We start from the raw sequence: 14,928 nt of genomic DNA, 5'->3' as shown, positions 1-14,928 counted from the left end.
GCAAACATATTTTATTGAGGGAACGAAAGTTGGAAATGAACAATATTTGAGTGTTTTGGGGGATTCTGGGTTTTTCAATTAGGGAAAGGGAAGAGATGCATTTTTAGCAATATTCTAATGAAGTAACTGAACTTAATAATGGAAAAACTATAACAGACATTGAGAAAATTTTGTTGTAAAACATGTCTGGAGGAGGAGGAGGGGTCTTTAAATTAGATTCACTATAGACTTATAACACTTTGAAACAAGTATAAAATTATTTAACCATACAGTTTTTTACATAACTGAACAAAGAATCAAGCGCATTTCAGGGTCTGGTTGTTGAGAAAATATGAATCTATGACTGGGGCTTTGATAATCACTGTACCTACAGAGTGTGTGAGTGTGCGTGCGTGTACACAAACCGTCCTCCCAGGGAGGTATAATCCACTGGAGGTTGTAATGGTTCAGTGCTGTTGGGGGGGGGGGGTCTGAGAGAATCCCTCTAGAAGCACGGTGGTTGACCCCATCACATATTCAGGTCAAATAAACAAAAACAGTGTTGAGAGAAAGGTTAACATGTTCGACTCGTCTCCTCACCGGCTCTCCTGCCCAGCGACTGAGCTCGTCGTCCTGCCGCCTGTGTGCAGCACACACCTCACCCCCCCCCGAGAGGCAAGACAAGAAAACCAGGTGATAAATCATGAATAGTCACAGTTGTGCAAGTGCTGTGACCATTTCTAAAATTTATTATGGGGATTACACACAAAATCGCACAATGTAACATTTCCAAATGTGTTATGAATGCCTCCCAGAATCCAATTCAAATCCTAGGTTACCAAATAAGCCTGAACAAATCCCCCCACATTGAGTTCTTCCTCCTTTGAAGACTCGAGAGGTCCAGTCTGCAGGGCAGGTTTTACCACGCCGTGCTGCAGACACCTCCGCACACAGAGGAGAAGGCTACCGATGGCGAGGTGGAGCGAGAGCGAGGGAAGGAGAGCGGAGTGGTGATGTGAGCGTAGCTGTCTTTCTTTGCAAAAATAATCATTTCAGAGACAGAAGAGAGAACAGACGTGTGGTGGTGAATTAACTTGGCTTAATTCTTCCAGCAGCGGCTCTAAAAATATAACATGGATTTACTATGAAAAACAAAAACAGCGGGCGATGTGTCTGTGCAGAAGAAGCAGGAGTGGAAGGAGAGTTCCATAGAGTGTGAGGAGAGGAGCTCTTCCCACAGTTCAGTCAGTCAGTCAGTGTTAACCTTGAGGCAGCAGAGTCTTCTCACGCCTTCCATTTGTCCTTGGCTGCTTTGTGCCTGTCTTGACTTTGCGTCCTCCTTGATGATCTGAAGGCGAGTGTGTTTAATTGCATCCGTTTGTTTGTCTGCAAACTCCTGCACAAACACAACACAAACAATTATGGCACTAATTAAAAGGCGTGTCAAATATTAATGGCAAGAACAAACTTGTCAAACACACACACACACACACACACACACACAGAGCTACAGCCTTATGGAGGCAGCACATTTACATTTCCTGAGGGATGACCAGCACCTCTTCTCATGGTAAAAGTACATCCTGAAAGCTTGGACTGGGATTCATTCAGCAGCATACGTGTTGTTTTTTTTATAATAATAATTCAAAGCAACAACAACAAAAAATGATAGCAAAACTAAATTTGTAAAACTGTGAATAAATGTAGAGATTTAAAAAAAAAAAAAAAAAAAAAGCCCAGATGCAGAGATGCTGCCGGGGGAGAATCTGTGTCTGTAAACTCTTCTCAAGACTGACACACTCAGTGAGGTCTCTCCCTTTTAATCCCTGAGGATTGTGGCCTGGGTGTGTTGATGACCTCTGGGTCCACTTACATGTTACATTACACAAAGGTTTAGTTCCTTTGTGATGAGGGAACAGCGCGGGGAGAGCCCTCAGTTTACACTTCTCGCTCACTACGCAGTGCACCTTGTTTTTTTTCTTCTTTTTTTTGCAAAGCAGCAGCAGCAACTTATCCATCAAACCTGCCAGGCTAATTAAAATACAGCTTGTGATTATCCTACTTCAGCTCATCTCTCTTTCTCTTGCGCGCACGCGCGCACACACACACACACGCTCTCTCTCTCTCTCTCTCTCTCTCTCTCTCTCTCTCTCTCTCTCTCTCTCTCTCTCTCTCTCTCTCTCTCTCTCTCTCTCTCTCTCTCTCTCTCTCTCTCTCTCTCTCTCTCTCTCTCTCTCTCTCTCTCTCTTCATTATAATTACCGTGTTAATTCCTGTGGATGTAAACTCAGTCATTTTATCAACTTCACTTCTTCAATCCCTCAATTTTTTTATAACTAAATATGTGTAATAGTTTAAATTCTGCACATATTTTGAAAACATTTGATCATGATTAAAAGAGGCGGAAGGAGTAAAGTAAACAAATTTCCCAAATCTCTGAGCTGCAATATTTATAATAACTTTTAATATTTTTAAAAAAACAAGCAAATAAACAAAAAAGTTAACCTGAATTAAAGGAAAAATCTGATTTGACTTTTGGTTGTTTACTGTAAAAAGGCAGTAAGTGGTGAGGTAAATTAAAATCCCAAATGCAGAAGAAAAATCAAGCTTTTCTTGACATTACAGATTATCTGCATTTCTATATAAATTGGCTTTATTGGATTTGATTCCTTTTTCACCGTCTCTCTTCTTCTTCTTTTTTTAAAGCTCAGAATGAATTCCACCAACACATTCCCCACATGCAGCCATGCGGCAGAGCAGAGGAGAGGGAACAGATGTATATAAATACATATGGAAATATGCAGCATTTAAAATGCAGATAACTCACAAACAAAATCTGTGATTTTATTTTATTTTTTTGTTGTTGCAAAAAAGAGCCAATATTTAAATTCCCAACATTCCCAACAACAATATTGAATTATTTTACAATTTGTAGATGGTTCCTCTTTGCACGTCAGGCCCGCCTGCATGTGAAGGATCCGGTCTTGACATCTTATCATTTCCCCCCCTATCAAACGAGGGTTAAACATTCAGGCCCTCTCTCTTTCTTCCTTCCTCCCTTCCTTTTTTTTTCCAAACGACGCACAGGCCACGCATCAACGGGAAGGAATCTCCGGTGGCAGCAGGCCTGGTGGACTCCTCCGCCTCGGGTCGAGTGCAGCGGAGGAGCAGATAAAAGACGTCGTCGTCGTCAATTAGCCGCGAGTCAGTGGGAGCGCAGCTCGCCAGGGGCGTTTAACTCCTTCTTCCCTTTTTAAACGACCCTTTAAGATACAGAGGCCCCCGCGGGGGGGGGGGGGGGGCCGGCTCCGAGCGTTTCATACATTATTTAGCAATTTAAACGGTGCGATGCGGCAGATGCGCGGCGTCGCACGTCACGGTCGCGTTCATCTGAGGGAACATTCACTTGCTTTCTGGAAATGATGCTTTTAGGCTGCGAGCTGATTGTTTTTCGCAGATATACCTTCACGATGCGATACAAGGCCCGACCTCTGACTGGGTAATAGGTTTTATATAAGGAGCTGCGTGTCTCCATTTCATTTAAAGTCTTACTTTACATGTTGCTCTAAATGTGACGACTGTCTGGATGGAGTCAGGTCTGACCTGTGACCTCGGGGACAGGAGGAGATGTAGACCATGAATCCACATCACGGCACATGATTCTCACTAATCTGGGTCATATACGACACTTTCCCCACGAGTTGACATTCTTCTTCTTTCTAAGTGTGTTTTCTGGCTGTAAAAGAGATAGGAACATTATTTGAAAAATACAATTTAAAAAAAAAAAATACCTGGATGCGTTGCGGCTCCGTTCCTCCAAACAGGCAGTCGAACTTCTGCTCCATCGGATCTCAGGCCGGTGGCTGAGAGAAAATCCTGCAGGGTTACGATCCACAGCCGCTTCCTCTGATCGACATCTGACAAAAAGACACGTCACAGAGTGAAGGGGCGAAGTTCAGCGGGCGCACGTGTGCGTGTGCGCGTGCGTGTGTGAGGTCGGAGTGGAAGCCGGTGTTCCCCAGCAGCTGTCAGCGCACCTTTGACTCCGGCCTTCAGCACGAGCCACAGAGAGGAAGAGAGGGAGAGAGGAAGAGGAAGAGAGAGAGGGAGAGAGAGAGGGAGAGAGGCGAAATGACGATTCATAAAAACCCACGGTCTGCCTGTGTTTATAAATCTAAATCAATATTCAAATCTGTCTGGAGTGAGCGGGTGTGTCCGCGTCTGAGTGCGCAGTGTGTGTGTGAGAGTGTGTGTGTGTGTGTGTGTGTGTGTGTGTGTGTGTAGGTGTTCCACAAAGCCTCTTAAGATGATACATTTACCAAACCGTGACAAAAACCCTCGGCGTATTATTTTTGAGACGGGCACGCGGGTTCAAAATTCAAGTGACGTGTAGAGGAAGGAGGCTGACTTGTCCCCTGGCAACCACAAAAACAATATTACACCGACACTGCACCACTCATCACTTTTATCATCATTACTGTTTTTATTATGATGATGATTATTATTATTATTAATCATCACCATAATAATATTGTTGGATATAGGCCGTTACAATGTTACAACACAGAACCTATATAAAAAAATGCCCTTCAATCGAATCTGAAATAAAGCAGGCCTACCTTCATATCTGGAAGACTTTTTTTCTTCTTTCACATCTTCCTCCTGCACAAGAAATATTGTTTCTTCTTTTTTTTCTTTCTCGCATTCCTCCTCCTCCCTGTGCGCACTGCAGGTCCGGTCCTCGGCTGCTCGGTGTCTCCCGGTGGGAACTCCCCTAAACATATTGTGGTGGGTGATTTGTGTGTGTGTGTGTGTGTGTGTGTGTGTGTGTGTGTGTGTGTGTGTGCAGGCCCGCGTCGGGCTGGTGGCAGCAGACTGGCTGGCTCTGTGAACGTGTGGACAGTTTTAAGGGAATAAGTCGCACTAAATCCCACTTCTTTTTTTTTCGCGACGCGCTGGAATGTGAGAGGAGCAGAGCAGAGAGCTGCTTTGGTCCGGGAGGGTTCTTTTTTCTTTTTTTGGTCACTATTTTTTTTTTTTTTACTTGAATTTCTCACTCTTCTTTGCAGCAGTAAAAGCTTCACACACATCCTCTTGTTGAGATGCCTTGCAAAGTAATTATTCGATTTCATTGGAAGCTGCATTGATGTTCTTCAAGTAAATCTGGACTTATATAAAAATATATAATATATAATAAATCTTATTTTTAACAACAGAAAGAGACGGGTTTGTGTTTCTAGACGCAGCATACTCGGTAGACTTTTGTTTTTAAGTGTGTGCCACTAATATAGTGTAGCCTACATACACTACATTTTCAGAAAACTCTTTATTTGCGCATGTTTCCCTCCTCCCCCAACCTGCCGCCTTTATTCCGTTGGAGAACAGCGATGTTTGATATAAAGCGTAAGAAAAAATAAAGAAAAAGATGAGCAAACTGACTCTAAACTCCACTTCTCTTCATCCCGCGGCATATAAAGCGTTTACTTCATATCAATGTGTCCTTCTCTGCGGTGGGATGGGGATGTTGTCGGTCGCCCCTCCTCTGCCATTGGCTGAGGACTGTGCGTCGAACCAAAAAAAAAAAGTAGCTGGAGACATTTGTTTCCCAGAGAGAGGGGGGGGGGGGGGGGGGGGGGGGGGGGGTGTAGAGAGAGAGAGAGAGAGAGAGAGAGAGAGAAGAGAAAAAAAATCCTCCCCACCAGTGTGAGAGACTGAGACAGAGACAGACCTCGGCTCAGTCCCGCGGCTCCTATTGGCTGACAGTTTGTACAAAATCCAACTCACACCACTCGACTCACAACACACCAACAAATCCGAAAGGCGTACATGCAGCCTCCTCCATCCCTCCGCCGCCGCCGCACCGCTCCACAACCTGACGCAGGCGCCCAACGTTTAACTTTCATCCGCACTGTTCTGCCTCTGAAGACGACCGCTCCTCCAGCTCCTCCAGCTCCTGCAGCTCCTGCAGCTCCTGCAGCTCCTCCAGCTCCTCCAGCTCCCGCAGCTCCTCCTGGCTGGTTTCGTGCGTTTTTATTCGCCAGGACGTCGTTGATCTGTGCTGATTTTTATTATTTCTCCTGGAGGAAATCAAGAAGACAAAGAACTTTACACTGGTCGATACTAGGGTAAGTTTTGCGTCCATAGTTATCATTATTATTATTTTTAGTATTATTAAATAGGCTGTTATAACACAAACAGACATTAGCAAGGAGTGAAATTATTCCAAAAAAGTGAAGGCCCTATAGAAAAACCACACCTGTAATAATAAAGTCACATTTTAATGAAACAAAACTTTGTTTATCTTATTTATTATTCTGTTAAAAAAAGGTGTGAGGGAAAACGTTTAATCACATTACTACTGCTCAAATAAAATCCCCCTGACACTCAGTGAGAAGGATTCAGGCTGATCAGTGGCAAACTGCAGATGATTCATCTTTTCTTCTTATTAACATAAGAATAGTGTATCACGGAGACACTGACATGACTGTGTGAATTTACCTCAGATTTCAGTTTGCCTAAATTGACATCAGAGCCTCCGAGAATTATAGAAGCCACCAAACACTATGATATACAGTCTCAGACATTATTGTTAGAGTTTTCATAATTTCCGGAGGTCACACTTTGACAAATTTCCCAACCCCCACTGACTGAGTCCACGTCCAGTCAGTGAAGTTTCAGTCTAAGATAGAGTCGATTTTCTTTCTTTTTTTCGTGCCACACACACACACACACACACTTCTTCCTCGCTGTGAAAACCAAAAATGCAACACAAAGAGAAACTTGAGGAGGCGTCAACCTGAAAAGCTGCACTGGAATTAAAGAAAGAACATTTCTAGGCCTAATACTACCGCACACTGTTTCAGGGCCTCTCCTCTCTGCTGGCTCTTCTTTGCCTCCAGTGATTAATAATTTACAGGATAATAAACCAACACGTAATATTTAATAAATATTCACTCGGGTGAAGTGGCAGATTTTGTCTAAAATGGGCAGTTTAGCTCAGTTAAATTAACATGTAAAATCTAATTTCCCCCCTAGCTTTAAATATTATTTTCTATTAATTGCTCATGAATTTTCAGGTCAGACTAAAAAACACAATGAGGCTGAAATTCATTCATGTAAACGTGCAAGAGAAATTCATAAATAAATAAAAAGACAATTACATGCAGCACTTTGGACTGTGTCGATACCAAACCGTAGCTCCAGTTAAATGCCACTCGGATTATCTCGTTAATTCATCAGCAGCAAAAATACAATTTATCATAATCAATTCTTGGACACGGTAATTATTATCGAGCGGGTGTGTGCAACTGGTAGACTGGTAGACGGGTGTGTGTGTGTGTGTGTGTGTGTGTGTGTGTGTGTGTGCGTGTGTGTGTGTGTGACAGATTGGGAAGAGGGGGTTAAAACCGTTGGATATTGGAGAGAGAGAGAGAGAGAAAAGTGCAGCTAATCAAGACGCACAGTGGGGAGAGTGTCGCCGAGGCTCAAGTGACAGGATCACACCGGTCAACATCACTGTCTGATCATCTGAAATAAAAAAAATGTAAAAGTGGGCAGGTGTATGATATTTTTTTATGGAATGATTAGCATCAAATCATTTCTTTAATTTTTTTAAAAATATATATTTTAGTCTAAACTGCCCAGAAAATTCATGCCAATCTTATTTTTTAAAGGGACACTATAGAGATCATTTTTCAGGTTGATCATCTTGTATCAGAAATATGGTCTGACAGATGATTGTTTATGACGTTTCACAAAATTAGATTGCATGGCACCACTCCATTTGCTTCTTTCAACAATCCAATCGAATTTCTGTTTTCATTTTATAGCCCAAACTTAATTAGAAAAAGCCCAAAAATTCCTATAACAGTGTAACGTTATAGAGTCAAAGAAATGGGAACAGAGTCAAAACGAAGTGGAAATTGCTCGTGCTCACTTTGGCAGTGGAGGTTTAATGACTGTATTCATTTTTCAGTTGCATTTAAGAGCCTTTTCTTTAACACATGGTAGTTATAGTTAAATGTTCTCATATTTCATTTTATAAATTCAAAGCATTGATTTTAATTGAAATTTCAAGTGACTTGTTGCAGTTACAGTTTTGCCTGGGGGTGGGGGGGTATGGTTGACGAGGACAGCTGGAGAGGTGGTCGGTTTTATGGAGCCCTGCACTCTGGAGAGGACATGTTTTATTTGGCGACGGCGCCATGTAGAATCAAATACTGTATCTCTTTATTTTAAACAAAATGCATTTTGGGGATTTTGACTGATGTCGTCTACTTCTATTATTTGGAACAGGTGTCCGGCATAACGCGGAGCACGCGGCGAACGGAGGACCCCCAGTGCACCTCGGAGGCTCGACCAGTTTTCAAAATTTTTTCCAACTTCAGCCCTCAGACAAACATTAGCATGATGTCGTATCTAAAGCAACCACCTTACACAGTCAATGGCCTCAGCTTAACCACTTCCGGCATGGACCTCTTGCACCCATCAGTGGGCTATCCAGGTGGGTTCAAACTTTTTTTAAGGAGAATAAATGATGACAGAATATGAATGGCTTTGGGCTAAAAAGCATAATGCCTGTAACAGTATGTAAGTGTCATTTCAAACATTTTGAATCTAATAATTACTTCTGAAATTTGGGAGATACAGTAAAACACATTTTATTTGGTCAATGAGTCAAACACATTAAATTATTTAACCAAACTTGAACACACTCTCCAAAATAACAATAATCCTCCTGTGTGATTTAATATTTTTAGATTTGCCTCCAGAGTAAATTACGAGAAAATAGCTTTGATTTTGGTTCAAACTGCATCAAATGTTAGGTCCATTAGACTTTAAAGTGTGTCAAGTCGCCAAGGGCGTTTAAATCTCAAAGGACTTGTGCGCAATTACGCAAATAACAAAAACACATATTGAGTAAGGCAAAACATCTGCCTTTGATTGCTTTTAATATTTGTACTCTTGAGCTCTTTATGGATACATGAGTAAAAATGTATTTCATTTACATTTGTCTTTTTTCCTTTCCTTGCAGCGACGCCGCGGAAGCAGAGGCGAGAGAGGACTACTTTTACGCGCGCACAGCTCGACGTTTTGGAGGCGCTGTTCGCAAAAACTCGGTATCCGGACATATTCATGCGCGAAGAGGTGGCGCTGAAGATCAATCTACCGGAGTCCCGCGTACAGGTGAGATAAGCAGACGATCTGCTATATTTGAAAAGTGAAAGAAATATCGTAACATATTCTTTTTAAATTATTAAAAAAATGTGCCTTTATTTATTTGAGAACAATTGCGGAAAAAAATAGATGAGCTTTAATGTCAAGTGTAAATTTAAAAATATGGAAAATAACCATTGCCAATTTTCAAGGAGATAAAATATTTTATACATTTTTTTAAAGAGAAGAAAAACTCGACTGAAACTTTTTCAGTCAAAAGTCTATTTTATATGTGCGCTGCCGGAAACGCTCATCTCTACCCGTGACTGGAGCTTATAGCATTTTGTCTTCCTCAAATCAAGTGGAAAACTTCTGCCAGTGGGTTGAGATAATTCATCTTAGCGATAGTTTATTGTTTCGAGAATGCGGGCGATTAAATGAGACGGATCAGTCCACTGGTACCAAAAATACTATGATTTAATTTGAGAAAAGGGTCTGAAAAACAACTTGATCTCGATTGAAAACAAATTAGATTAGTGAGCCTCCTCTTTTTCTCCTCCCGGTTTGTTGGAAAATAAAAGCAGCAAAGGGGGTTTTACATGCAGTGGACATGATACTGATCTGTTGGGACGTGGTTGTATTTGATCTATAATTAAAGGGGTTTTAACCACACGTACCCGTGCGCTTTTTCTTTACAGGTCTGGTTTAAGAACCGACGGGCGAAGTGTCGCCAGCAGCAGCAGCAGCAGCAGAACGGGGGCCAGAACAAGGTGCGACCTGCCAAAAAGAAAAGTTCCCCGACCAGAGAAGTGAGCTCAGAGAGCGGGGCCAGCGGACAGTTCACGCCCCCCACCAGCACCACCGCGGTCCCCGCCGTCTCCACCAGCACCGCCCCGGTGTCCATCTGGAGCCCGGCGTCCATCTCTCCGCTCTCGGACCCCCTGTCTACCTCCTCCTCCTGCATGCAGAGGTCCTACCCCATGACCTACACGCAGGCCTCGGGCTACAGCCAGGGCTACGCCGGCTCGACGTCCTACTTCGGCGGCATGGACTGCGGTTCCTACCTCACTCCCATGCACCACCAGCTGTCGGGCGCGGGCTCGACACTCAGCCCGATGAGCACGAACGCGGTCACGAGCCACCTGAACCAGTCCCCGGCGTCCATCTCCACCCAGGGCTACGGGACGTCCGGCCTGGGCTTCAACTCCACAGCAGACTGCCTGGATTACAAGGACCAAGCGGCGTCGTGGAAGCTGAACTTCAATGCCGATTGCTTGGATTATAAGGATCAAACTTCCTCGTGGAAATTCCAGGTCCTGTGAACACAGCAATCGGCTGTTTGAAAAAGAAAAAGAAAAGTGCACAAACAGTGACGATCACATCAGACACAGTGCTGCCATCCCTCAATAAAAAACCCATCAGACTGGTTGAAATGTGAGCCGGGCTCGGCGAGGCTGGGCTCGCGGGGCCTCGAGGTTTTGTTTTTTGGCATGATGGTCTTTGGTCCTCCTAGAGGAGGAGAGGTTTAATTTATTTTAACACTGGCAAAGAGATCCCCCCCCCCCGTGTTCATTCACAGGTTGTAGCCCCTCATCCACATCTTTGTCTGTGTGCCTCTGCGCGTAAAAACACCTGTTGAGGGACAACACACAGAGTGAACTCTGACAGGAGAGACAAGAAACACCACCAGCCACGGAACTAATGTCTGTCCCAGAACACGACTCCACTCCGTCCCTCCGGTGAAGTGCCCAGGACGGGCTTCTGACTGGAGACAGAGACACGAGGATGGTGTGTGTGTGTGTGTGTGTGTGTGTGTGTGTGTGGACATGGATGCACTACTTTATTTAAGAAAAAAAAAGTGTTTATAAGGAATCAATATGTAGTTTCTAAGAGACAATCAGTGTGTGTCTTATATAAATGGTACATATGTGTTTTTTTGTTTTGTTTTTTAATCTGTGCTAGCCTTCGAAACTGTGATCTGTTGTATTGTATGCAATGTGTGAGCCCCCCCCCCCCGCATCAGACTCTCTGCTGTGATTTTAATAGATTTCTAACTTTTTTTTCCTCCCACACCCTAAACAACAAAAAAGATGCTAATGGTTAAATCGCTGCGGCATCACAAAGAGAGAGACGAGACTTTCCAAGCACACGGTGGTAGTAAGAATTAAGGGTTAGCCATACTGGAAAAGACTCCGCATCTGCTGCCCTCCACTGATCTCAACACACGGCGACTGTGGATCCTTTACTGGCTCCAAACATGGTGTGACCTCACCGCTGAAAAGACACGAATAAAGGTCCTGTGAGCTTATACTCTTTCATCGTGTGTGTGTGTGTGTGTGTGTGTGTGTGTGTGCGTGCGCACGCGCAAATCTAGCTGTGTGTGTTTTTCTTTTAAACGTTGGGCTCCATAATTCCAAAAATACAATTACATTTTTTTTAGAATGATTCTCCAAAATTAGGTGACTTTTCGAAACAAATACACCATAACGCCATACATCATAAGTATATTTCACCTCAATATTTCTGAAAATATTTTAGATTTAAACAATAAAGGGATCATTGGATTTTTTTTAGGTGTGTGTGTGTGGGGAGTGAAGAAATGCACTTAGAGATTTAATGAGAACCAATTGTTATTTTACATGTGTGGTGATAGATTATACATATGAGATATGTCATTTTTGTTCCTTTATGCATCAGCAGTTAATCGAAAAAGAAATATCAATTTCAACATGCTCAAATCAGTCCTGCTCACATGTATCTATTCACTTGTAATTCGATCCATCAATTTTTCAGTCGTATAATTCGTTGGAAATATGAACTAAAATGTCTTATATGAGGATGGTGTATCTAAAAGGAAGGGGGAAAAAGACAAATCAATGCTTTCTACAAATCTCTACAGGGTCATAGTATAGTCATAGGGTTGAAGAGTTTTTTCCCCCTCTTTGGTTTCCGGTAGTTCAATTCAGACAGTTTCAACAAAGAGAGTGTTCGGCTGGAGAAAGCAGTGTTTAATCCCGGGCCTCCAGGAGATGTTAATCCCAATATTTTACCGGCGGGGGTTTCTCTGGGGCGCAGGGCAGCAGTGGTCCCATTCAAAGGGCCACCGCGTGGTTCTTAACAGGCCTGATCCCCCAATGTGCAGCTCTAATATGAAGCCTAATATCTCATCTAACAATAGAAAAAAAAACTGTACAATTTTTTTTTTAAAAAAAGCAGCATGCACATCATTAAAGGATCTAGAAACGTCTCTTTTGTTTTCGTTTATAGGCCTAAAAAATGCAATGGCAGGAGAACGACTGCAGCAAATCTGAAAATCATTAGGAATATGAGAGCAAGTAAGTGCAAAAGTGAACAGAAAAACATTGCTGAGTGGCACCTTTACTGGTCATTTTGTAGTTGGCAGTTCAGCTCATCAAGTCTGGCATCTAAATTTAAAAAAAAAAAAAAAGATTATGCAGGGAATAAAAAAAGAGCACAACAAGTCACTGTTACAAAGCAACATTAGCCTTTAGTGTGCTGCATTTTTTTTATATTTATGTAAAATTATCATGTGGGCTATCAAGCCTGTAGATGACGTCAAAACATATTGGTTCATTTGCATATATAGCATTCTTGTAAAATGACTTTAAAGGTTGATCAAGTTCTATTTGAACTCCACACACAAGCTGCACAGCAGATGTTGTCGTGGCTGCTAAACACATAGTTGGGGCTGCTTTTTAAAAAATAGGATTTTTGTTGTTGTTTCTTCATTTTAACTTCAAGTCCAACGTTAAAACGAACCACGGACCACATGAGAGCAGAACAGTCGGAGCGGATCTGCAACGAGTCGACGTGGCTCTGCAGCGGGCTAATTGTTAGAAGTCCAACATTCAATTAGCATCCTTGACATTGCCAATAATCTCTCTTTCACTGGAGTCCCCGCTAAAGGAGCGCACTAATTAAAAAGCGTTGCTTGAAATAATCGAAGCGTTAAAAGGAGAGGAGCGACTTTGATTCCACTCCTGCCTGGACAGAAAAGAAATAGGTGTGTGTAAGAGAGAGAGAGGGAGATCGACTGTATCCTTTTTTAAAGACTTAATTATACAATAGCCCCTATCCATGACTTATTCAAGGGTGAAAGTAGAAATAGCTGTCTATATATCCAGGTTCTGGCGCGCGCATATGTTGGTTTAATTTCATAATTTCACAATATTCGAGAATCGATTATAATATCGTGCAGCGTCGCGCCAAGTTTGGCGGCAGCGTTGTGGGGATAAACAATGGCACAACTGAACTTTGGAAAACAATGGTCCCGCGCAGAAACACGCTGAATATTCATGAGTGTGCGTCTCCTCTCGGTGTCAACAACTCCTCCATCCAGACTGCTGGAGGAAGAAAAAAAAAGGGGGGGGGGGGGGTCTGAGACTGCAGGGTCACTTTGAAATGTCAGGGGGAAAAAAACTCTTATTTCAAACCACCGAAGAGAGACACAAAGACAGACGTGTCCTGGCATCGACACACGAGTGAGACGACTGAGGAAGAATCACCACCGAGGTTTGAAGACGATAAAGAGCGGGACGGGCATCATCTCGACTCCAACAGAAGAGCTTCATCCTCTTCATCTGAATAGAGAATAAAGGAGGATTTAACACAAGTCTTGACATTTTCGTCGATTACAAGATCTCCGCGACATAGAACATCAGTAAAAAGCAACGCGTCACTTTCGGGTCTGAAACAACTGGTCTTGCACGTTGGCCCCTAACCACCGCTCGCCGACACGTCCGACGTCAAGCGGGACACAAGGGCCCCGTCCCGCTTGTTATTGTAACCTCGGAGCCTCCGTGTCTTCAAAGTGCACAAGTCATGCGCAGGATTAGACATCCGGCCTCCACAATACTTCATACAATGAGTTTTTAATCATGACCAAAAGCAGAGCCGAGGAGCATATGGGGCCAACAGACGCGGCATTAATCCCCCTTGGTTGCTGTCTGGTCGCGGGCCGCCCGGCGCCCTCGTCCCCCGGTCTGACAGCGGGCCGCCCGGCGCCCTCGTCCCCCGGTCTGGTCGCGAGCCGCCCGGCGCCCTCGTCCCCCGGTCTGACGGCGGGCCGCCCGGCGCCCTCGTCCCCCGGTCTGGTCGCGAGCCGCCCGGATCCCTCGTCCCCCGGTCTGACAGCGGGCCGCCCGGATCCCTCGTCCCCCGGTCTGACAGCGGGCCGCCCGGCGCCCTCGTCCCCCGGTCTGGTCGCGGGCCGCCCGGCGCCCTCGTCCCCCGGTCTGGTCGCGGGCCGCCCGGCGCCCTCGTCCCCCGGTCTGACAGCGGGCCGCCCGGATCCCTCGTCCCCCGGTCTGGTCGCGGGCCGCCCGGATCCCTCGTCCCCCGGTCTGGTCGCGGGCCGCCCGGCTCACGAACGCACGAGTTCATCCTCCGCCCGCGTCCCGCAGTTCGTGCGCAAAGGCCGCAAAACGCCACGGGAGAGGAACCGGGTGAACATCCTCCGACCCATATGCTCGAATCAGCAACTTATGAAAATTAGACGGGAGTAGTTTTAACGAGCCATACCCCCCCCCCCCCCCCCAAACAAAACAACATAATATTATTGGATGTGGTGATTGTATAGGAGCAAAGCTGGTTTTCCCTACAAAACCCAGCACGTTGTTTTCACCATGAACAAGGAAATCAGACTCAAATTACAGAAATCAGCTTTTTCTGTTGAACATTAATATGTCAGCCAAAGTATCTGTGATGAAAAGGCAAAGAAAAAAATATATTTTTAAGGACAGACAGGAAAGACTAGAGAAAAAACTGTCCATGA

General features: G+C 44.2%; 1 protein-coding gene and 1 long non-coding RNA gene across 3 annotated transcripts; one reads left to right on the top strand and one right to left on the bottom strand.

Moving 5' to 3' along the window:
* Positions 1–676: 676 nt before the first annotated feature.
* Positions 677–5,596, bottom strand: LOC118286275. Of its 2 annotated transcripts, XR_004785357.2 has the most exons (3): positions 4,598–5,596; positions 3,770–3,895; positions 677–1,375 (listed from the first exon to the last, which is right to left on the bottom strand). It is a non-coding gene; the product is annotated as an uncharacterized LOC118286275 (long non-coding RNA). The 2 variants fall into 2 exon arrangements; XR_007029793.1 differs by lacking the exon at positions 4,598–5,596 and having other exon boundaries at positions 3,770–4,590.
* A 254-nt stretch (positions 5,597–5,850) lies between these two features.
* On the top strand, positions 5,851–11,442 carry otx2b (orthodenticle homeobox 2b). The gene is made up of 4 exons (XM_035610591.2): positions 5,851–6,103; positions 8,274–8,481; positions 9,013–9,164; positions 9,833–11,442. Exons 2-4 carry the CDS (start codon positions 8,385–8,387, stop codon positions 10,454–10,456), a joined length of 873 nt encoding a protein of 290 aa, XP_035466484.1. The 5' UTR covers positions 5,851–6,103; positions 8,274–8,384; the 3' UTR covers positions 10,457–11,442.
* The last annotated feature ends 3,486 nt before the right edge of the window (positions 11,443–14,928 follow it).

Source organism: Scophthalmus maximus, chromosome 15, assembly GCF_022379125.1.
Source record: "Scophthalmus maximus strain ysfricsl-2021 chromosome 15, ASM2237912v1, whole genome shotgun sequence".
NCBI classification, from domain to species: Eukaryota; Metazoa; Chordata; class Actinopteri; order Pleuronectiformes; family Scophthalmidae; genus Scophthalmus; species Scophthalmus maximus.
This window is presented reverse-complemented; position numbering and strand designations above follow the sequence as displayed.